Consider the following 16,127-nt stretch of genomic DNA (forward strand, 5'->3'; position numbering starts at 1 on the left):
CGAGAAGATGTTTTCTTCACACCAACTATAGGAGAGACTCTTTTCTGTACTCGATTAATCTTTAGTGATCTATATTAAATATTTATCTGAAGAAACGAGGCCTGTATTGCTGCAACATTTTCTATTATGAGACTTTTTCATATCAAAAGATATTTTCCTGGTGCTGACTCGTATATACACAGTCAGAATTTCCGATGGAAGGGCACCCTTTTTTTTTTTTTTTTTCTTTCTCTCCCAGTGACCTTTTCCCTTCATAACAAGCTGCTGATATGTTAGAATTTACTGGGTTATAAACATTTTTTATCGAGTAGGAGGAAGCTGGGTGATTTGGCATCAGCTTCCCTAATAAAACCCAAGGGAGAGGCTGTGATGTTTGACACCAATAAAGGCATGGAAGAAGCTGCAGCCCTCTGGGATGCTGGTCACGAATGCCAAGAGGAGCCACTGAGTGTCGGTCACGTAGCTCCACTCTGCTGAGGCACTGCTGGAAGGGGGCCAGCTCGCTGGCATGGGTGAGGGAGCTGGGAGGGCCCTGGTAAAGGGCTACTCTGTTCCTTCCCAGCAGCACAAAAACTGTGTGATCTGCCACAGGGAGCAAGGCATGGGGATTCCTAAACCTTCTTTTCCTGCAGCTGGGAGGTGGGAAAACACTAAAGAGTGGAGATATCTAAGAAGAAATGAAGATCTTGGTGTTGGGTTTAAGCAGTGGTCCTACAAGAATGTGGAGAACCCAAGTTTTGATCTTGAATTAGTGGCTGAATTTTTCATCCCCAAGACAGACCTGGCCTTGGCTACAGATAAAACAGAATTATAATTTTTCATATTGATGTAGTGTCAAAAGGAAACCCAGCCACGAGACTCTGCTTGTGGTGCCAGGTGCTCAACGGTAATGCAACAAAAAGATGCTCCGGGTTCTCCAAGAGCTCACAACCTAATTTGTCTCTGCCTCCCAGGGGAGCCATGATTTAAACTGGTCAATAACTAACTCATTCCACAAAAGCCTGAATAAATCATCTGATGACTAGATATACACACATTATAAATGTTTAGCTCTGATAATATATGACTGAGCTGCTATTTTGACAAATAGCTAGTGAATAATATATTTGATGAACTGCATAATATTTTACTAATGATTAATTTATTCATTTGAAACAAACAAACAAAACCTAGTCTTTTCCTCCGCTATCAAAGAGAACCCTAAGTAATGGCTGCAAAGAGCTTTGAGATCCCTGGATGATCTGTGTCTGCTATTACACCCTTTATCATCGTGTATTTCTATTTTTATTTTTTTTTATTACCAGGGATAATAAATCCATAGCTTATGTTATGGACGGCCTCGTTTAAGGTAGTGACATCCTGGTCAGAAGCTCCTGATTTTATAATTCCCAATAAAATCTACAGGAATTTGGCACTTAAGACAGTTAAGTGCCATAAAAAAAGTGTTTAAATGCCTTTCAAAGTCTGGGCCAAGCTTCTCTGAGACTTCATCTGATTCTTCTGTCTGGGGATAGATGTGCTGTGGTGGGGCACAGCTTCAGGAGGGCTGGTTACTGCATGACAGCGGTCTGTAAGGTTTATTGAACATTGCCCTGGCTGTAGTTCTTCCTCTCCCTCACTCTTAATCCCATTCAGAAATATAATTTCTGTGAGTTCACAGAGAAGATAAAGGACCAAAGAGCAAGAGCACTTCCTCAGAGCTGCTCTGCAAAGGCGGACTGATTGATTACAGATTGGACGCTGCTCCAACTTCCCTTCCTAAATGAAAAATTGAGAGCTCTTTAAAATTGAATAAAATATGCTGTTCTAAGAAGGATTTCACTGGCACGAGCACAATAGGAGGTAGTAGTGAGTTGTTCGATATTTCTGTGTGCACTGGCTAATCCTTTACTACTCGGTCCCTGTGCGCTGTCCCCGTGGCACCTGATGGTAACTCATCTGTAACCGGTATGGACTCCAGCTCTGCCTCTCCAGACAAAGCTGAAATAGCTCTCGTTTGGGAGAGCTCCGACTGCAGTTGTGGCTGGAGCCATCCAGGAGATTATGCCTTTTTGCAGCTACTGCCGGGGCTGTGAGATCTGGCGTTGTTCCATGCTGGAAGGATCTGGAACAGCTTGCAATGTTTTCACTAGACAAAATTTTGTCAAAATAGCTCATTTCTTAGATCTCTCTCTTTTGCCGTAGTCACTAGTGACCTGAGTTTGGGACATCAAAAATGTGTTGAAGCCAATTCATCAGCCTTAAGCACTTCATTGCCAACAAAAGAAAACACGTTGGCAAAACCTTTCTTTGAGGAAAACATTTTCTACTCCCCAGAGACAATGTTGTTACACCTAAATCACAAAGGCTGTGCCATCCTGCCTTTTGCCTTCCCCCATCCTTCTGGAAGCACCCAGCTCTCCTCCCCTTTCGGTGTGCAATCCCTATCACTATGAGAAATAATCCCACCCCAGTGGCACAAACACTTGCAAGACTCTGGCAGAGAGCTGAGCAGCTTCCACACCCGACAGCAGGCAGAAGCTGTGCTTACAGCAGCTCTGCCTTTGATGCTGACCCACAGCCATGCAGGAGACAATCACCAATGGAGCTGATATGCTCAAGTGGGGAGATAAAGCATGCTGTTTTTTTAAAAAAAAGCACAGTGAAACTATCTCAGTCCCCAAGAGTGAAAACAATAAACTTGCTTTTATGCCTTTTCTGCAGAAGAAAATTCAGCCCAAATACAGTTGGCAATTATCCTGTAAGCTTATTATATATAGTAGCATTCAGCCCCTTCCACACTCTTGATTACTCCTCTGTTATGTGCTAGAAGAGCGGATAAGACTTTTGCTGTCCCCTAGTATTTCACAGGATGGTACCTTCAGATTTCCCTTAGTCCACTACAGGGCCATGCAATACTCCCATCACCCCGGTAGCTGAGTGCACCTCAACCATCAATGCTCACGTCTGCACAAAGATGTGCGAGGCTCTGGGAACATCCATAAGCATGGGACGTGCTCTGCTACCTCTCTATCTCTTCAGTGGGCATGGGTAAATTTGTCTGGGGATGGCAAGCCCACCACTTAATGGTGATGGTGGAAATCCTTTCATCTTGTCATAGAAGCATCTCTGTCTTGGTATGTCTGTGTGCAAATACTCTAGGAATTAAGTGCCCTTGAGCGGTGCATGTGCTTCACAGAAACAATAGAGCAAGTTGTTGCAACACCCGATTAATTAGGTTCATCTGAGATTATCACACGATTAACAAAACATCAGTTCTGGTATTGCCAGCATTCACAAGTGTCTGTTCAGTGTACAGTCTTGTGGTAGGGTGGAAAACTGGAATATATTTGCAATGCTATTGCTCTGTGACTTGTTTTCCCTACTTATGCAGCCTGACGAGATTTACCATTATGAATCACCCCACAAAACTACCTTCAAACTCAAATTTAATAACCTAAGTATTATGAAGATCAATATTATGGCTACTCTCATTCATATGATTAGTGCTAATATCATTCTGGGAAATATTCATGCTGCAGTAGTGACTAGAGACCGGGATTAAGAGGAGATCCTCAGCATCCATACAGAAGACAAGGCACTGTTCTCTCCAGCTGTGTCCTGAAGTGCAGTACTCAATCTCTGAGTCTCCATGGGTTTGGATATTTTATGTAAGTTATCTAATAAGATAACAAACCAGCCTTACAATCCCTACAGCCATATTGCTAACTGTTTGAAAATCATGAGTCAGTCTACAAAAAAGAATTAAGAGATTGGTTTTAAAATTCATGAGACTTTAAAATCTGATAAACTTCAGGGTTCCTTTTTTTTTCTTCTTCTTTTTTTTTTTTTTTTTTCTTTTTGGCTTCTGCTTTCTGAGTATGTAGGAGTCATATTATCAAGTTTTCCTCAGCAATTATGAGGGCCGTAAACTTACTTTAAAAATTGAGTTGAGACTCTTACATAATCACAGGACTCTAAAAGTGTGGGCTTTGAAGAGACACTAAATAATCTTGAGATACAGCTTCACCATGTGACTCAGCACCACTCAGCTGCTGAATCAGAATGGCACAGATTTCAAATATCAAATACTTCCCTGAAACAGTCGGGAGTCTTTTTGGGCAGGAAGGGGAAAGTCTGAGACTTTCACAGTCTGCTTGTGTATTGCAGGTAGGGGGAAGGCAGGGAAGAAAGGAGGTAAAGTGCAAGGAGAAAAACTTAGTCTGGTAGGGATTAATCATTGAGCTTTAACCAGAGATGAAGGTAGCAACCTTCTTTTCTTCTTATTTTCTTATTTTCTTATTCTCTTAATCATGCAACACACAGTTTGCCCTGTGTACCAAGCTCTCTCATTAGTGTTAGCCAGGCTGTACAGCTGCGCTCCCCAGGGAAAGTCCCAGATATTTGGAGGAGAGTAAAAAGTACTGTTCTTTCTGTTTTTCTGCTCAAGAGCTGGAAGCTAACACTAAAATATTTAATGCTGAATATGCCATAGACAGCTTTTCCTTTGCTGAGAGGGAAAGAATCAGTGTGGAAGAAAGGAGAGCTAAAGCAAAATGAGGTCGGGAGGGACGCGCACAACAAAAACACCTTTGCCCTCCTGACACATAATGCTGGGTTTCACCTCATCCTTCTTCCACCTTTGAGTACCTGTGGGGAGGCAGTATCCACCCCTGGTTTGTGTTTGTGTTCTCATCCAGGCTGAATGGCAGGGAGCTGCCAGAAGCTACCAGCCCATGAATCCCGTTTTCAGCTTACAAAGGGATGCTTTTATTACAGAAATGACAAGATCTCTAGCCATGTCAGCACGGTCAGTATCAGGATCCTTGTCAGAGCTGTGACTAAGTCAAACAAGCCCCAGCTCTAAGTTATAGGGGAGCAGCTTTTCTCTGCCTTTTCATGGTGCTCATTCCTGGGAATGAAAGGTTGTTGCAGTATTGAGCACATTGGAGTCTCCAGTCCCTGGTGTGCTGGCTGAGAGCATAGCCATCAAATAAAGTTTTTCTTCAAGGACCCTTCAACAAACCTTGCCAAAGGTGCATCCCTGTAAGATGGAGAGCATCTTGAGGCTCCTGCTCCTTAACTTGTCTCTAAAATGTCTGCTTGCTCCCTGCTGAAACTGATGGCAGGAGAGAACACAGCAAAGGCAGCATTTGCTGGCTTCTGGGCCAGCAAGTGTAGAAGGGTGGCAGGCCGTAGGCGTAACAAACCATTCATCCCTAATAGCTGGGCTAAAGAGCTGCTCTGAGAGGCAAAGCATCACCTGCTGTAACCCTGGAACAGAGAATTTCCATCTTGCTGCTTAAAAAGTGCTGCTCCCCATCGGCACAGCAGAGCCTGCAGGAGCCCAGCGCAGTCAGCTGCCTCGTGCCACCGCTGGACAAGGGCTGTGCAGAAGCAGAGGTTGTGTTAGTAGGGGATTTGGCCCAGCCAGGCTGTGTGAGAGCCATGCACAGCAACTGAGGGCACCCCACTGAAACTGTGACATAGCCCAGCTCCTGTGGAAACTCTCCTCTCTCGTTGCAAGCAGAAGCACAAGCCTGGATGGGAGTTTGATGCAGTGGCTTCCCCTCCTGGCTGCTTTCCCCTCTGCTGAGAGCTGGCTGTGCATTAAAGCAGATGTTGCTTGCACTCAGGTCATGTTTCCAAGCTTCCCTTCACAGTCATAAGGGCTGGAGATGCTTCCCTCCCTCCCCACACTCGTTCCTTAATTAAAGCTTAAATTCTGATGTCGTCACAGGACTGCAGGAGCAGGGCCTCAGGCAGGCACTTAGTGCTCGGCGCTGTCAGCAGGACTTTGATTTAGAAGCCCAGAAAATACTTGGGAGAATCCCATCTCCTCGCTGCACCCCAGCTAGGGTCAAAGCTGAGGGCTGGCCTCTGGGACAGGCTGGAGGCTTCACCTCAGGCAAAATGTGGGGATCATTGGGGTGGAAGCCTGCAAGGTGACATGGGTGGGAAATTGGGTCTGATCGCCCCAGGCATGGAGCTTCAGCCCTGCATGGCTTTGATTTCATGCTGATGATAGGAGAAAAATCTCACCCAAGGGGCTGGCCCAAGCCCTTCTTCCCTCCTGCTCCAGGTAAAGCTGATTCCTGGATTTCTTTTTGGGGGTGTCCTTGGGTTCTGTACCTGCATTTAATAGTTCAGCATGGGATGCCAGCCTGGATGGCTCTGACTGCCCCAGTGGGACGTGTCTTGTTCCATTTACAGAGGCTGGTGGGTGGCAATCAGCAAAAAAGAAAGGAAAAAGGAAAAAAAAATACATACTTTCTGGAACCCAAGGGAAACATTAGAGGGATCCAGAAATAGAAAAACCCCTATAATAGGTACAGTCATGCCATCTCCCAGTGCTACTGGTGCCAGAACAAAATTATTCCGGGATGACTTTTTTTTTTTTTTTTAATGTAACAGCTTCTCTGCTGATATAAGCATCTGCTTGACTTAAAAGCAGAATTGATAATCTGCTCACCAAAAAAAAAAAAAAAAAAAAAAAAGTGAAGGCTTCTCCTTGGCTGCTTGTTAGCCTTTAAAATATGTTCCCAACCCACTGGACTGTGGTCTGCTGGTCTGAAGAAATCAGAGAGGAGCACAGTGCTGTGGCAGCAAGCTTGGAGCAGCCTCGGGAGGTGAGCTGGGGAAAGCTCCCCTCTTCCTGCAGAGGGGAACAAAGACCCCACCAAGGTCTCCAAGGGGCTCCCTTCCAGCCCAGCAGGGTGCAGAGCTTATGGGAAAAGGGCAGTGACTCAAAATATTTGTCTGAGCTTCTTCTGGGCTTTGTTGGGAGGATGGTTGGAATATTTCACTCTGGGCTTAGAAAGGGGATTCCTGTGCTTGGGCCTGCAGCTCTGCAGAGCTGTGCTAAAGCTCAGCTGATCCAATGAACGGTTTATCCGGGTCAGCAGGCAGGGCAACAAGTTAGTGCTGTGGCTTGCTGGGCATGCAGCTCCTGTGCATGCTCGTTTGCAGAGGAACTGGCCTGTGCTAGCCACAAGCACCCTGCCAGGACACAACTACCACCACTTCTGCAGCATTTCCTATGGCCTGGACACGTGCTGCCAAGTGGAGACGAGGGGCTGCCCTTCCCCAAAGCTTGCCCAGCTGTTAGCAGCTCTAAGCCCATCAACGCCTGGTGCCACTTATCCTTCCGCTTAGCCCTCTATTCTCAAGAATATCAAAGAGAAGGAGAGGTGTGTCCTTCTGTCAACTCCTGCAGCTGCCAGGGCTGCTTGTGAGCCCTTGCCATCTGAATCCAAACGCAGCCAGCACAGCTGCTCCTCCAGCCCGACGAGGGCCAAGCTCCTCGCCTGCTCAGCCCAGCAGCTCCCAGGGCTCAGCGCTGCACAGCTCAGCCCCAGCCATTCCCTGCCACCCCTCCTGCCTCTCCTCCTCTCATACGAAAAGCTTTCCATAGGCAGGGCGGCTTTACATGCAAGGAACGTAATGAGGCCGGGCCCTGAACTGCATGAGGAATGAAGGCAGCGGCTGAAGGAGAGGCTGTGTGGTGGGGTGGGCTGCTTTCCGCCCAGATCTGAAGGGCTCGAGCTTGCCAAGAGGCTGCGTTAGAGCTGGTGAGACAGGAATGCAAATCGTGGCTCCCTTGTAAAGTTGCATAAACTTGTAGTAATGTCATTTTTAGATTATCATTTACATTGAGGACAACACTGGAAGGCTTCATTGTTTGCAAGCACTATGGAAATAGATTTAAATTTTTTTGGTTTACACACATTTATTTACAAGGCATTTACTGATTACAAACCAATGTACATCACTCGTTTACATGCATAATGTAAACTATGGAGATTTTGTATTTTTTTTGCCATGCAGTGCCGTACAGATTCCCATTGCTCATTCCACTCAGAGGCAAGAGCCTCCTTTCATCTCAGCTCCCTCTGTCCTTCAATTGCTGCCTTGCCTCCCCGAAAAGAGCCTTGCCTCTGACTGGAACACATAAAAGTTGATGTCCCCTTTAAACAGATAGCATAAAAACCTAATAGGAAAACCTTGTCAGCAGAACTTCAGCATGACTAGAAAAGCCAAAGCAAAAATTAAAAAGCCTAACAGTGCCTATCAGGTTGTACCAGCGCAGAGCATTGCCTTACTGCTGTTTGAGAAGAACCTTCACGGAGCTTTTTGGGATGCTTCAGGCATCCAAAAACAACTGGAACAGGACTGAAAGCTTGCCAGGATATGTGTGCCAGAGAGGAACAAGTACTACAGGCATGCTGGATGGTTTAGCTCAGTCAGTAGCACCTGGGTCTCAGCATCCATCTGGGTTTTGGACAAGCTTGAGTCTTCCCACAGCAAAGCTGCCACCCCACTGCCTGTCCTGGCTGTGTCTCCTGTGCCCAGCGGTGCTGGTGGGACACACGCACAAACATATATATATCTTAGCATCCTATATATAACATATTTTATCCTAGGATGCTAAAATCTGAACCCAAGAGATAGCAAATCTCAACCCTGGAAAACTGTTAGATTTCAAAGTCTAAGGAAAGCCAGATTTATTTTTTATTTTTTATTTTTGGCTTCTTGATAGTTTCAAGGACATAAAAACTATTTGCAAATTCAACACAAATGGAATGAGCAGGTTGAGAAGCAAACAGCTGAACCAAATCAAAATCAAAGTGTTTCCCTTTTGACACCTTTAAATGGCATTAGTTGGCTTTGTGTTTTGAGGTGAATTTTTATGCTATAAAAATTGGAAAAAAAAATATTGGTTTTCACTGGATTAAAAAAATGAAAACAAACAGCCAAGCTTAAACATACCACTGAGCCTAAAATGAAATGTTTTGATTTTTTCATTTTACTGAAAAGTTGAACAAACATCAGTTTCAGATCAACCCATTTTTAATGTTATTTTTCTTCTGTACAACCAGTGAACCACAAAATCAATTATTTGTGCAGCTCTGGTGACCAGTAGATTAAATTCAATGCAATAGCGAAACAGCAAAAAGAGTCAATGAGGAGTGGAGAGATGGGAGAAAAAAAAAATGAACTGAAAAAAAATGGTGAAAGCAGCTGTAATAGAGCTTGTCTCTGCCCAAACTTAGCATGCAGCTTCACAAATGCTTTAATACAACTCTAACCCATGTTGCTGCTGAAAGCAGTAGTCTCCTCTGTCTCCTTGCTGCCTCCAACCATGCAGCCCTGTCCCTTTATTAGCAGCTGAGTAAACAATCAGCGAGGCTGGAAAAGTGATCTGGTGTAAATTAACTTTTTTTTTTTTTTTTTTTTTTTCTCCTGCCAGCTTAGTTTTCTGCTGGATCAGTTCCTCAGTTGTGAAAATCACAGGTTTGAAAGAAACCTGCCTGCTCTGGTCAAGAAAGGCAAAACTTCTGTACCAGAAACAGGAGTCAAAAGCTCATGTTCATTAGCCAGATTGTGCAAGTCCAGTGCCTGAAATAAGGAATGAATTCTCCCCTCACTTAGAAATAACAAAATCTCATAATGCATGCAGCTGGACACCCAGGGCACGCAGCCTCACCAACCCTGCTGCTGTGCAGGGCCGGGGCAGTGCTGCAATCACCACAACAGACGCCCCAGCAGGTAAATTGGTGACTTCTCCTTGCGTATTTATGTCACAGAGAATCTGGCTCATTGTTTTAACTTGTGATGCTGTAAAACTTTGAAAGTTTTGTGAGACAGTTTTGTTAGACCAAATTGCTTTTTTTTTTCCTTCCCCTCTTTTCTTTTTCTTTCTTCCAAAATCTAAGCAACAGAGAAGCATCTCACGTCATGGTAATTCTCTTCCTCTTTGCTGAGGGAATGACACATTTAGAGAGCACGTAGCTGCTCAGATTTGTGAGTTTTCTAGGACTAAATAAAAATCTCTAGTGTGGCCAGGCTGCCTTTAGTAGTGCAAATCTCTTTATGAGCTCCCAGTTTAGTGTCCACTCTGAATCAGAGAACCAGGGAAACCACAGATCTGTTGGTGAGACAGGACCCTGGGGGATCCCTCACCCAACCTCCCACTTGAAGCAGAACTATCACCAGCTCATAAGCACCTCCAAGGGTGGAGAGCCCCCCACCTCTCCTGTCCCAGCGCAGCACCACCAGTAAAACAACATCCTGGGGATAAAAAATAAGTTTTCTTCTCCCTGGGCACTATCCCAAGCAATTTATGGCTCACTTGTGCAGCCAGTTACTCACAATCTGTCCTGTCTCGGGAGCTGTATTTTCTTTTTATATATCCAGAGACCTTACTGTAAATGGGGTATATATGTACTCGCTTTTGTCGTGTTTCTCTGTGGTTGGGGGGACAGGACAGGATTGGCTGGTCCATGGGCACGTACATCTTGCAGCATTTAATTATCTCCCCAGCAATGTGGAGGAAATGTAATTGTCTTCCCAGCAGTGTGCTGTCATCTCCACTTCTAAGTTGAGGAAACTGAGGCACGAAAAAATGAGTTTGTTTCATGGCACTATGGCAAGAAAAAAGGGGTGACACAACAGCATAGCTCCAAGAAGTTGGCTGAAGCTATTAAATGCCGTGTGGTGGTAACAGGAAAGGTTTCTGGTCTGAGAATTGCCCTAGTCCCAAAGTCAAACCAAGCTGAGCTTCATCCATTTTCCAGCCCTTCTGCAGCATCTCGCACCCCAGGCTCTCATGACTAGGAACAACAACAGGGACAGTGATAATGAATATTCAGACATCCCACAAACCACTCACAGCATCTGCCATCCTATCTGCATTAGCATCTGAGTGCACAGATAATGATCAAAGCAACATTTTCCTGCCAGAGGCCCCCCTAAACCAGCCTTATTAGTGTGAATCGATGCTGATTAATGTGCCTCCTTAATGCAGTTGTACCTACCCCTACTGCCCATGATTCAGTATAAAACAGCCCCCACTTTGCTTGCCTTCCTCCCGATACCGCATGCACAATGCAAACTTTGACTGAGAGCACCCGTGAAATCAGTTTGGACCAAATCTTGCAAGAAAAAGTCCTAAAGTCTGCTAAAATGCAAAGCACAGAAGGAGGGAATGAGTCTTTGGAGACTGTGACACGAGCTGCCTTTTTGTGCCAGGATGTTTCCAGGCATCCTATGAAAAGATACCGGCAGCTACGCTGCTGTACAGCAGCTCTGCCCGCGCAGTGTATTAATAGCCTCGCTACCCAAAACAGGCTCTTTCTTGCTGCTGACAGATATTTGGACTTCACCTGTAATGGAAGAAGGTTTGCATTTTTTATTCTGATGCTGCTTCTTTTTTAAAGTCGCCTGTGAAAATTAGAAAGTGCTGCGTGTTGCCTTACACTGCTGCGTAACATCGAGAGCGGCTTCCTCTAGGTGGGTTTTCAGTGTAAATGACACGCTCCTAATGTGCTGTGTCCACACTCCTGCACAGCAAGACACTGGGGAAATCACCACTAAACCAGCAACAGCGTTTTGATTAGGGACGGGTGAGGTCCTCTCGCCGGTTTTCACATCCACTCCAAAACCTCGGGTGCTGTGGCTGGGTCGAGATCTGCTGCTGTTGGCCTTGGGAGAGGAGCAGCGGTCAGGGCAAACCTCATCCAACAAAATTTCAGGTGCCAAAAGGAACTGACCGAGGGACAAACCAACCAATTAAAAAAAGGAAATCTGGGAGAAAAGGAGCATGGAAAGAGGAAAGAGTGCAGAAATTCCCATGCTCTAAGTGGGCTGCTTTCCGGAGGAAAGGAGAGTCACTTACTGCAGGATACGTGCTGCCCTTGGGCCAGTGTAGTGCAAAGAGCAATTGAGAGACATCATTTGGGAGGAAAGAGGCTTCTATCCTGGAATTAAGCAGTTGACAAAATCCCAACAGCTTTACAGATTTCGAAGTCAATTTAAGGAGCCCGCAAAATGAGATTTTCTCCTCATGGCTTTCGGTAAAATGACAGGTTCTGGAGGGGGGGCTCCAAGTCCAGCCTTAGCCGCTGGGAGCTCCGCTAATTCACCACAGCGAGGCTGATTTGGGCACTGCTTAAATAATGTGTGGGCCCAATTTTCAAGTGACCGGTCCTTCAAACAGGGCCAAATATTAGAAGGAAATAACCCTCCGAGTCTGGCCAGCCCCACACCTAACAGCCCCATGTGCTCTGCTGAAGGACCCGAGGGCTCCCCCTCTGCTCTGCTGGCTGCAGTGGGACCTAAAGCCAGTCCCAGAGCACTTCCACAGTGATGTATGGCCAAGAGATGCCTCCCTACGTGGCCTTTGCTGTCTTTCCACCTCCCTCTGGACCCTGTGCCTAACCACTTCCACCAGGCTGTCTCACCTCCGAATATTTCTGTGAATAATGACTTTTCCAGCACTGCCTCTGCTTCTGACTGTTTGCAAGACCCTTGTTAGACCCCCTCCCCATGCCCCCAGGCCTCCCACGCGTGCAGATGCTGCTGTCTATGCCTCCCGTGTGCACAGAGGTTGCACACTCTTCTCCCTGTGCTAGAAGTCTCTCAGATAAATGCTTTGGCAATATCCAGCAGAAATAGAGAAATACAGATCCTTTTTCACTTCCCATGTATAAAATTCACCCTGAACTAAGATAAACCTTCAAATTCTTAGCAGTCTCCTACAGACCAAAGGGGAATTTGCTCCTCACCCCGTAGCAGATAAAATTACAAATCACAGGCTTCACATTAAAGCAAGATTTTAGCACCTTTACTAGAATGGGAACAGCAAAGCTGTGGTGCAGCCTGTCTGCCCTGGGTGTGAATTCTCTGTTGCAGGAAACCTTTCATGAGAGGTTGCTCACAAACCTGTCAGATGCACCACAGGTACGGGCTGAGCCCGCCTAGGGGAAGCTGCATGGATTAGATGACCTCTCAAGGTCCTTGCAGCCCCTTTTCTCCATGATTCCCTGAGACAGGATCCCTGGCTTGATGGATCTCTGCCCTGACCTACCCTGACAGCCCTTGGAGGTGTCTGAATGCATCCATTGCATGCATTTGCCTCCCACTGCAGCTTCTGGAGCCTGCTGGGGTGGTGTTTAGTGCTAAAGAGCTCTTTAGCAAAGGGCAGAGCCACTGCCAGGACACTGTGTGGGGCAGAGCACAGCCCCGATCCGGCAGGGCAGGGGGAAGCCAGGGTTATCCACAACCACCAGTTGTGTATAACATAACAATCCACATATCCACAAAACCTTTTTTTTTTTTTCTTTTTTGAAAAAGACATCTTTTCTCTGCTCCTCTGTATAAGCAAAGCCTGTGAGATATCCCCAGAGGAAGCGTGGCAGCCTTATTGCTGCTTTTTGCGGCTGTTGTCCCCCAGGCTGTTTGGAACAAGGAGGACAAGCCAGGACAACATCTTCAACCCATGCTAACCTGCCCCTGCTCCGCGGGCTGGTGTGAGGGGAGGGGATGCTGCACTCCCCGCAGGCCACGATGGGACAGGCAAAACTCATTTTTCTTCCCTGCACGTTGATGATGTCTCGCATGTTGCTGCTACCCCGCAAGTGCTTTTGGCTTTCTGCCCGTGGGAGAAGGCTGCCTGCACACACATGGTTTTCAGCCCCCACTGACCCCCAGAAAACACGTGTGTGTGTGTCTCTGTGTGCATGTTGGCAGTAGGCTCTTCGCTAGCACTTTCCTACCCACTAGTTTGTGTAGCTACATTTGCAAGTGTCTTTCCGAAGCACGACGGGGATATATAATTATGGAAATGTGCACATGGCTATGAGAGTTTGGTCTTTGGGTTTTAGCCCAAATCTCATGATTCTTGCTGGCTTATTCCCCTTCCTTCCAAAGTGCCTGCTGCTGTAATAGGAGGCTCACATGAGCACCCCAGCTTTTCATATTCAAATAACAAAAAGATAAGTATGTTTCTGGATATCACAGCTGCCAAGAAGCACTTGAAACAGGCAACAACAAAGGCTTGAAAAACCTAGAAGGCAAAGGAAAATCCAAATTCTGCCTATTTTCTGTAGTTTTTTAATTGAATGACTTTCAAACCCCGCTCACAGTTCTGGAGGCAAGTCTGACTCATGCACGGAGATCATCTGCAGAGGCCTGCAGTAAGCGGCACACAGCTAGGACGCAGGCACAGCAGCGTGAGAACTGCCATACCAACATGTGCCTTGTATTTATGGCTGTTCGTGCTTTGTGAACCTAAAACTGTTGGCAGAGCACATGTGTGAATTTGATACAGATGCTTGGTCTGCCCATGGGGACAGATCTGAGAAACTTGCTTGTGAACCTGACTTTGAATTTTTTGCCTGTCCCAAAAAGTGCACACCCACACCTGTGGTCCTTTTTCATCTCATTCTACATTGTGCACACTGCCAGGGCACTGCGGTGCCTTCATCTCATGATCAGAGCACTACATCCGAGCCTCTGAAGCAATCTGCATTGCCAGCTGAGGGCTGTGGGCAACCAGAGAAGCATCTCCAGGTGGAACGGGTGCAGTGGCGCATCCCCCCCGCATTGACTATGCTGCGAGCTCAAGGGACCTGTCTGGGTTCCCACCACCATACAGCTACGGGAGCCGCAGCAAACCAACGTACCTGTATATTTTATATCTGGTTGTAAATCCTTGACGATGTCTTTCCACAAAGGATAAGTAGCTCCGCGAGTGGTGGAAGGGCCCCCTGTCTGAAATAAGCCAATCAAACTCCTTGGAGACATGTTGGTTGGTGGCAGCGGGGTCCTGGTGGGAGGGCTGTACTAGTATATGGTCCCATATAAACAGGAGGTAGAGGAACTCAACAAGCCTCCAGTTCATGCTTTTCTGTCTGCCTTTTTCCTCTCATTCTTGCTCCATTCTGTGGAGTCCTGTGGAAAAAGAGAGGGAAGAGGGGGAAGGAAGGAGAGAGAAAGAAATGGAGGGAGGGGAGGGAGAAGGGAGAGAAAGAGAGAGTTTAGAAATAGGAATTGCTTTGATCCTTTGACAACTGTCTCTCAGGGTAAAAGAGACATGAAAAAAAATCACATTTTAAAAGCCTTCAGTCTGTCTGCGTTGCTGCTTGGAGTATCTGGCAGTGTTTTATTCACACCTAAGTGGTGCCTTTAACCTCCTGAGTACATACCACCTTTGAAATAACCAGGTCCCGACCTGAGCCATCCTCACCCCAGCTTTTCCATCATTTCCCTCATGAAGTTCTCCGCAATGCCGCAAAGAGGGGTGAGGGCTGGGTGCAGAAGGTGGCCGCACCCCAGGCTACAATTACCCATTTATCGTCCCTTTAATGCCGTGCCAGAGAAACGTGTCTTCTGCTTTCATGTCTCTCTGATGATCTGTAATCCATACTCCATGCAACCTGAGCAATCTATAAAGACCCAGCTCTTGCTTTAAAGTGTTGCCAAAAAAGAAATAAAACAAAATAATTACCCAGGTTTCAGCGACGAGCGCATGCGGACGCAGAGACACACACACACACACACAGCCACACGTGACTCTGAAATCCTGCCAAACGCTGAAAGATAAAAATCACCCCAACCTGCTTCCCTGCCGGGGTGCTTGGGAGGCACGTGTTTGGAGGAGGGGACGGGGTCTGTTGCTATTGGGATCACAGTAGGACCTCGGGGCTCTTCCCAAGATCGAGGCTCATGCTGAGCATGCATATTGAGCAGTGGGAGATTTGCTAGGGAGCTTACGGGGATGCTCCCCAGCACCTGGTGTAGGGCACGCCGTCCGTCATGTGCAAAGCATGGCTGCGGGCAGCCCTGCTACGAGCCAGCTCCTCTCCCCAATGTGCTCGGTGTCTGAACAGACAAGACATATGATGAGTGGGAAGGGAAACAGAGGGGTGAAATGCCTTGCCAAAGGTTACGCAGCAAGCCATGGATACAGCTGGAAGAGAGCCCTCGTCTCCTGACTCCCATTTCCAGCGTTTCAGCCGTTAGATCATCCGCCTCCGCAGTCATGCTGCTGGCACCGTGCCTCTCTCCGAACGGAGCCGTGTGCTCCACCGGTGGAAGGGGAGCAGCTCGTTTTGTCAGCACCTGTGCCCAGCACCAACCCCATTCCCTTTGGCTTGCTAACCAGGACACTGAGGGGAACACAGCAGCAGCAGCAGCCCAGAGTGCTGGGTTGTGCTCCCCACTCACCAGAGCTGAACACCCTCATTGCTGGGAGCTTCTGACGTGGCTTTGAAAAAGCCCTCTCCCCACGCAGGACCTGTTCCTCCTCCTGCCCACCTCCTGTCCATCCGGTTGCCTTGCTGAGTTTTGTGGGGATGTGCCAGCAT

At 46.9% G+C, this 16,127-nt stretch overlaps 1 protein-coding gene across 1 annotated transcript in view; it reads right to left on the reverse strand.

Annotated features, from left to right (window-relative positions):
* BRINP1 (BMP/retinoic acid inducible neural specific 1) overlaps positions 1-16,127 on the reverse strand; it is an 85,882-nt gene that overhangs the window by 42,939 nt on the left and 26,816 nt on the right. Inside the window, exon 2 of the mRNA XM_027470798.3 lies at positions 14,445-14,712. Within this exon, the coding sequence (XP_027326599.1) occupies positions 14,445-14,662 (218 nt within the window). The 5' untranslated portion in view covers positions 14,663-14,712. The remainder of the gene's footprint in view (positions 1-14,444; positions 14,713-16,127) is intronic.

The sequence above is a fragment of the Anas platyrhynchos genome, chromosome 18 (genome assembly GCF_047663525.1).
Source record: "Anas platyrhynchos isolate ZD024472 breed Pekin duck chromosome 18, IASCAAS_PekinDuck_T2T, whole genome shotgun sequence".
Lineage (NCBI taxonomy): Eukaryota > Metazoa > Chordata > Aves > Anseriformes > Anatidae > Anas > Anas platyrhynchos.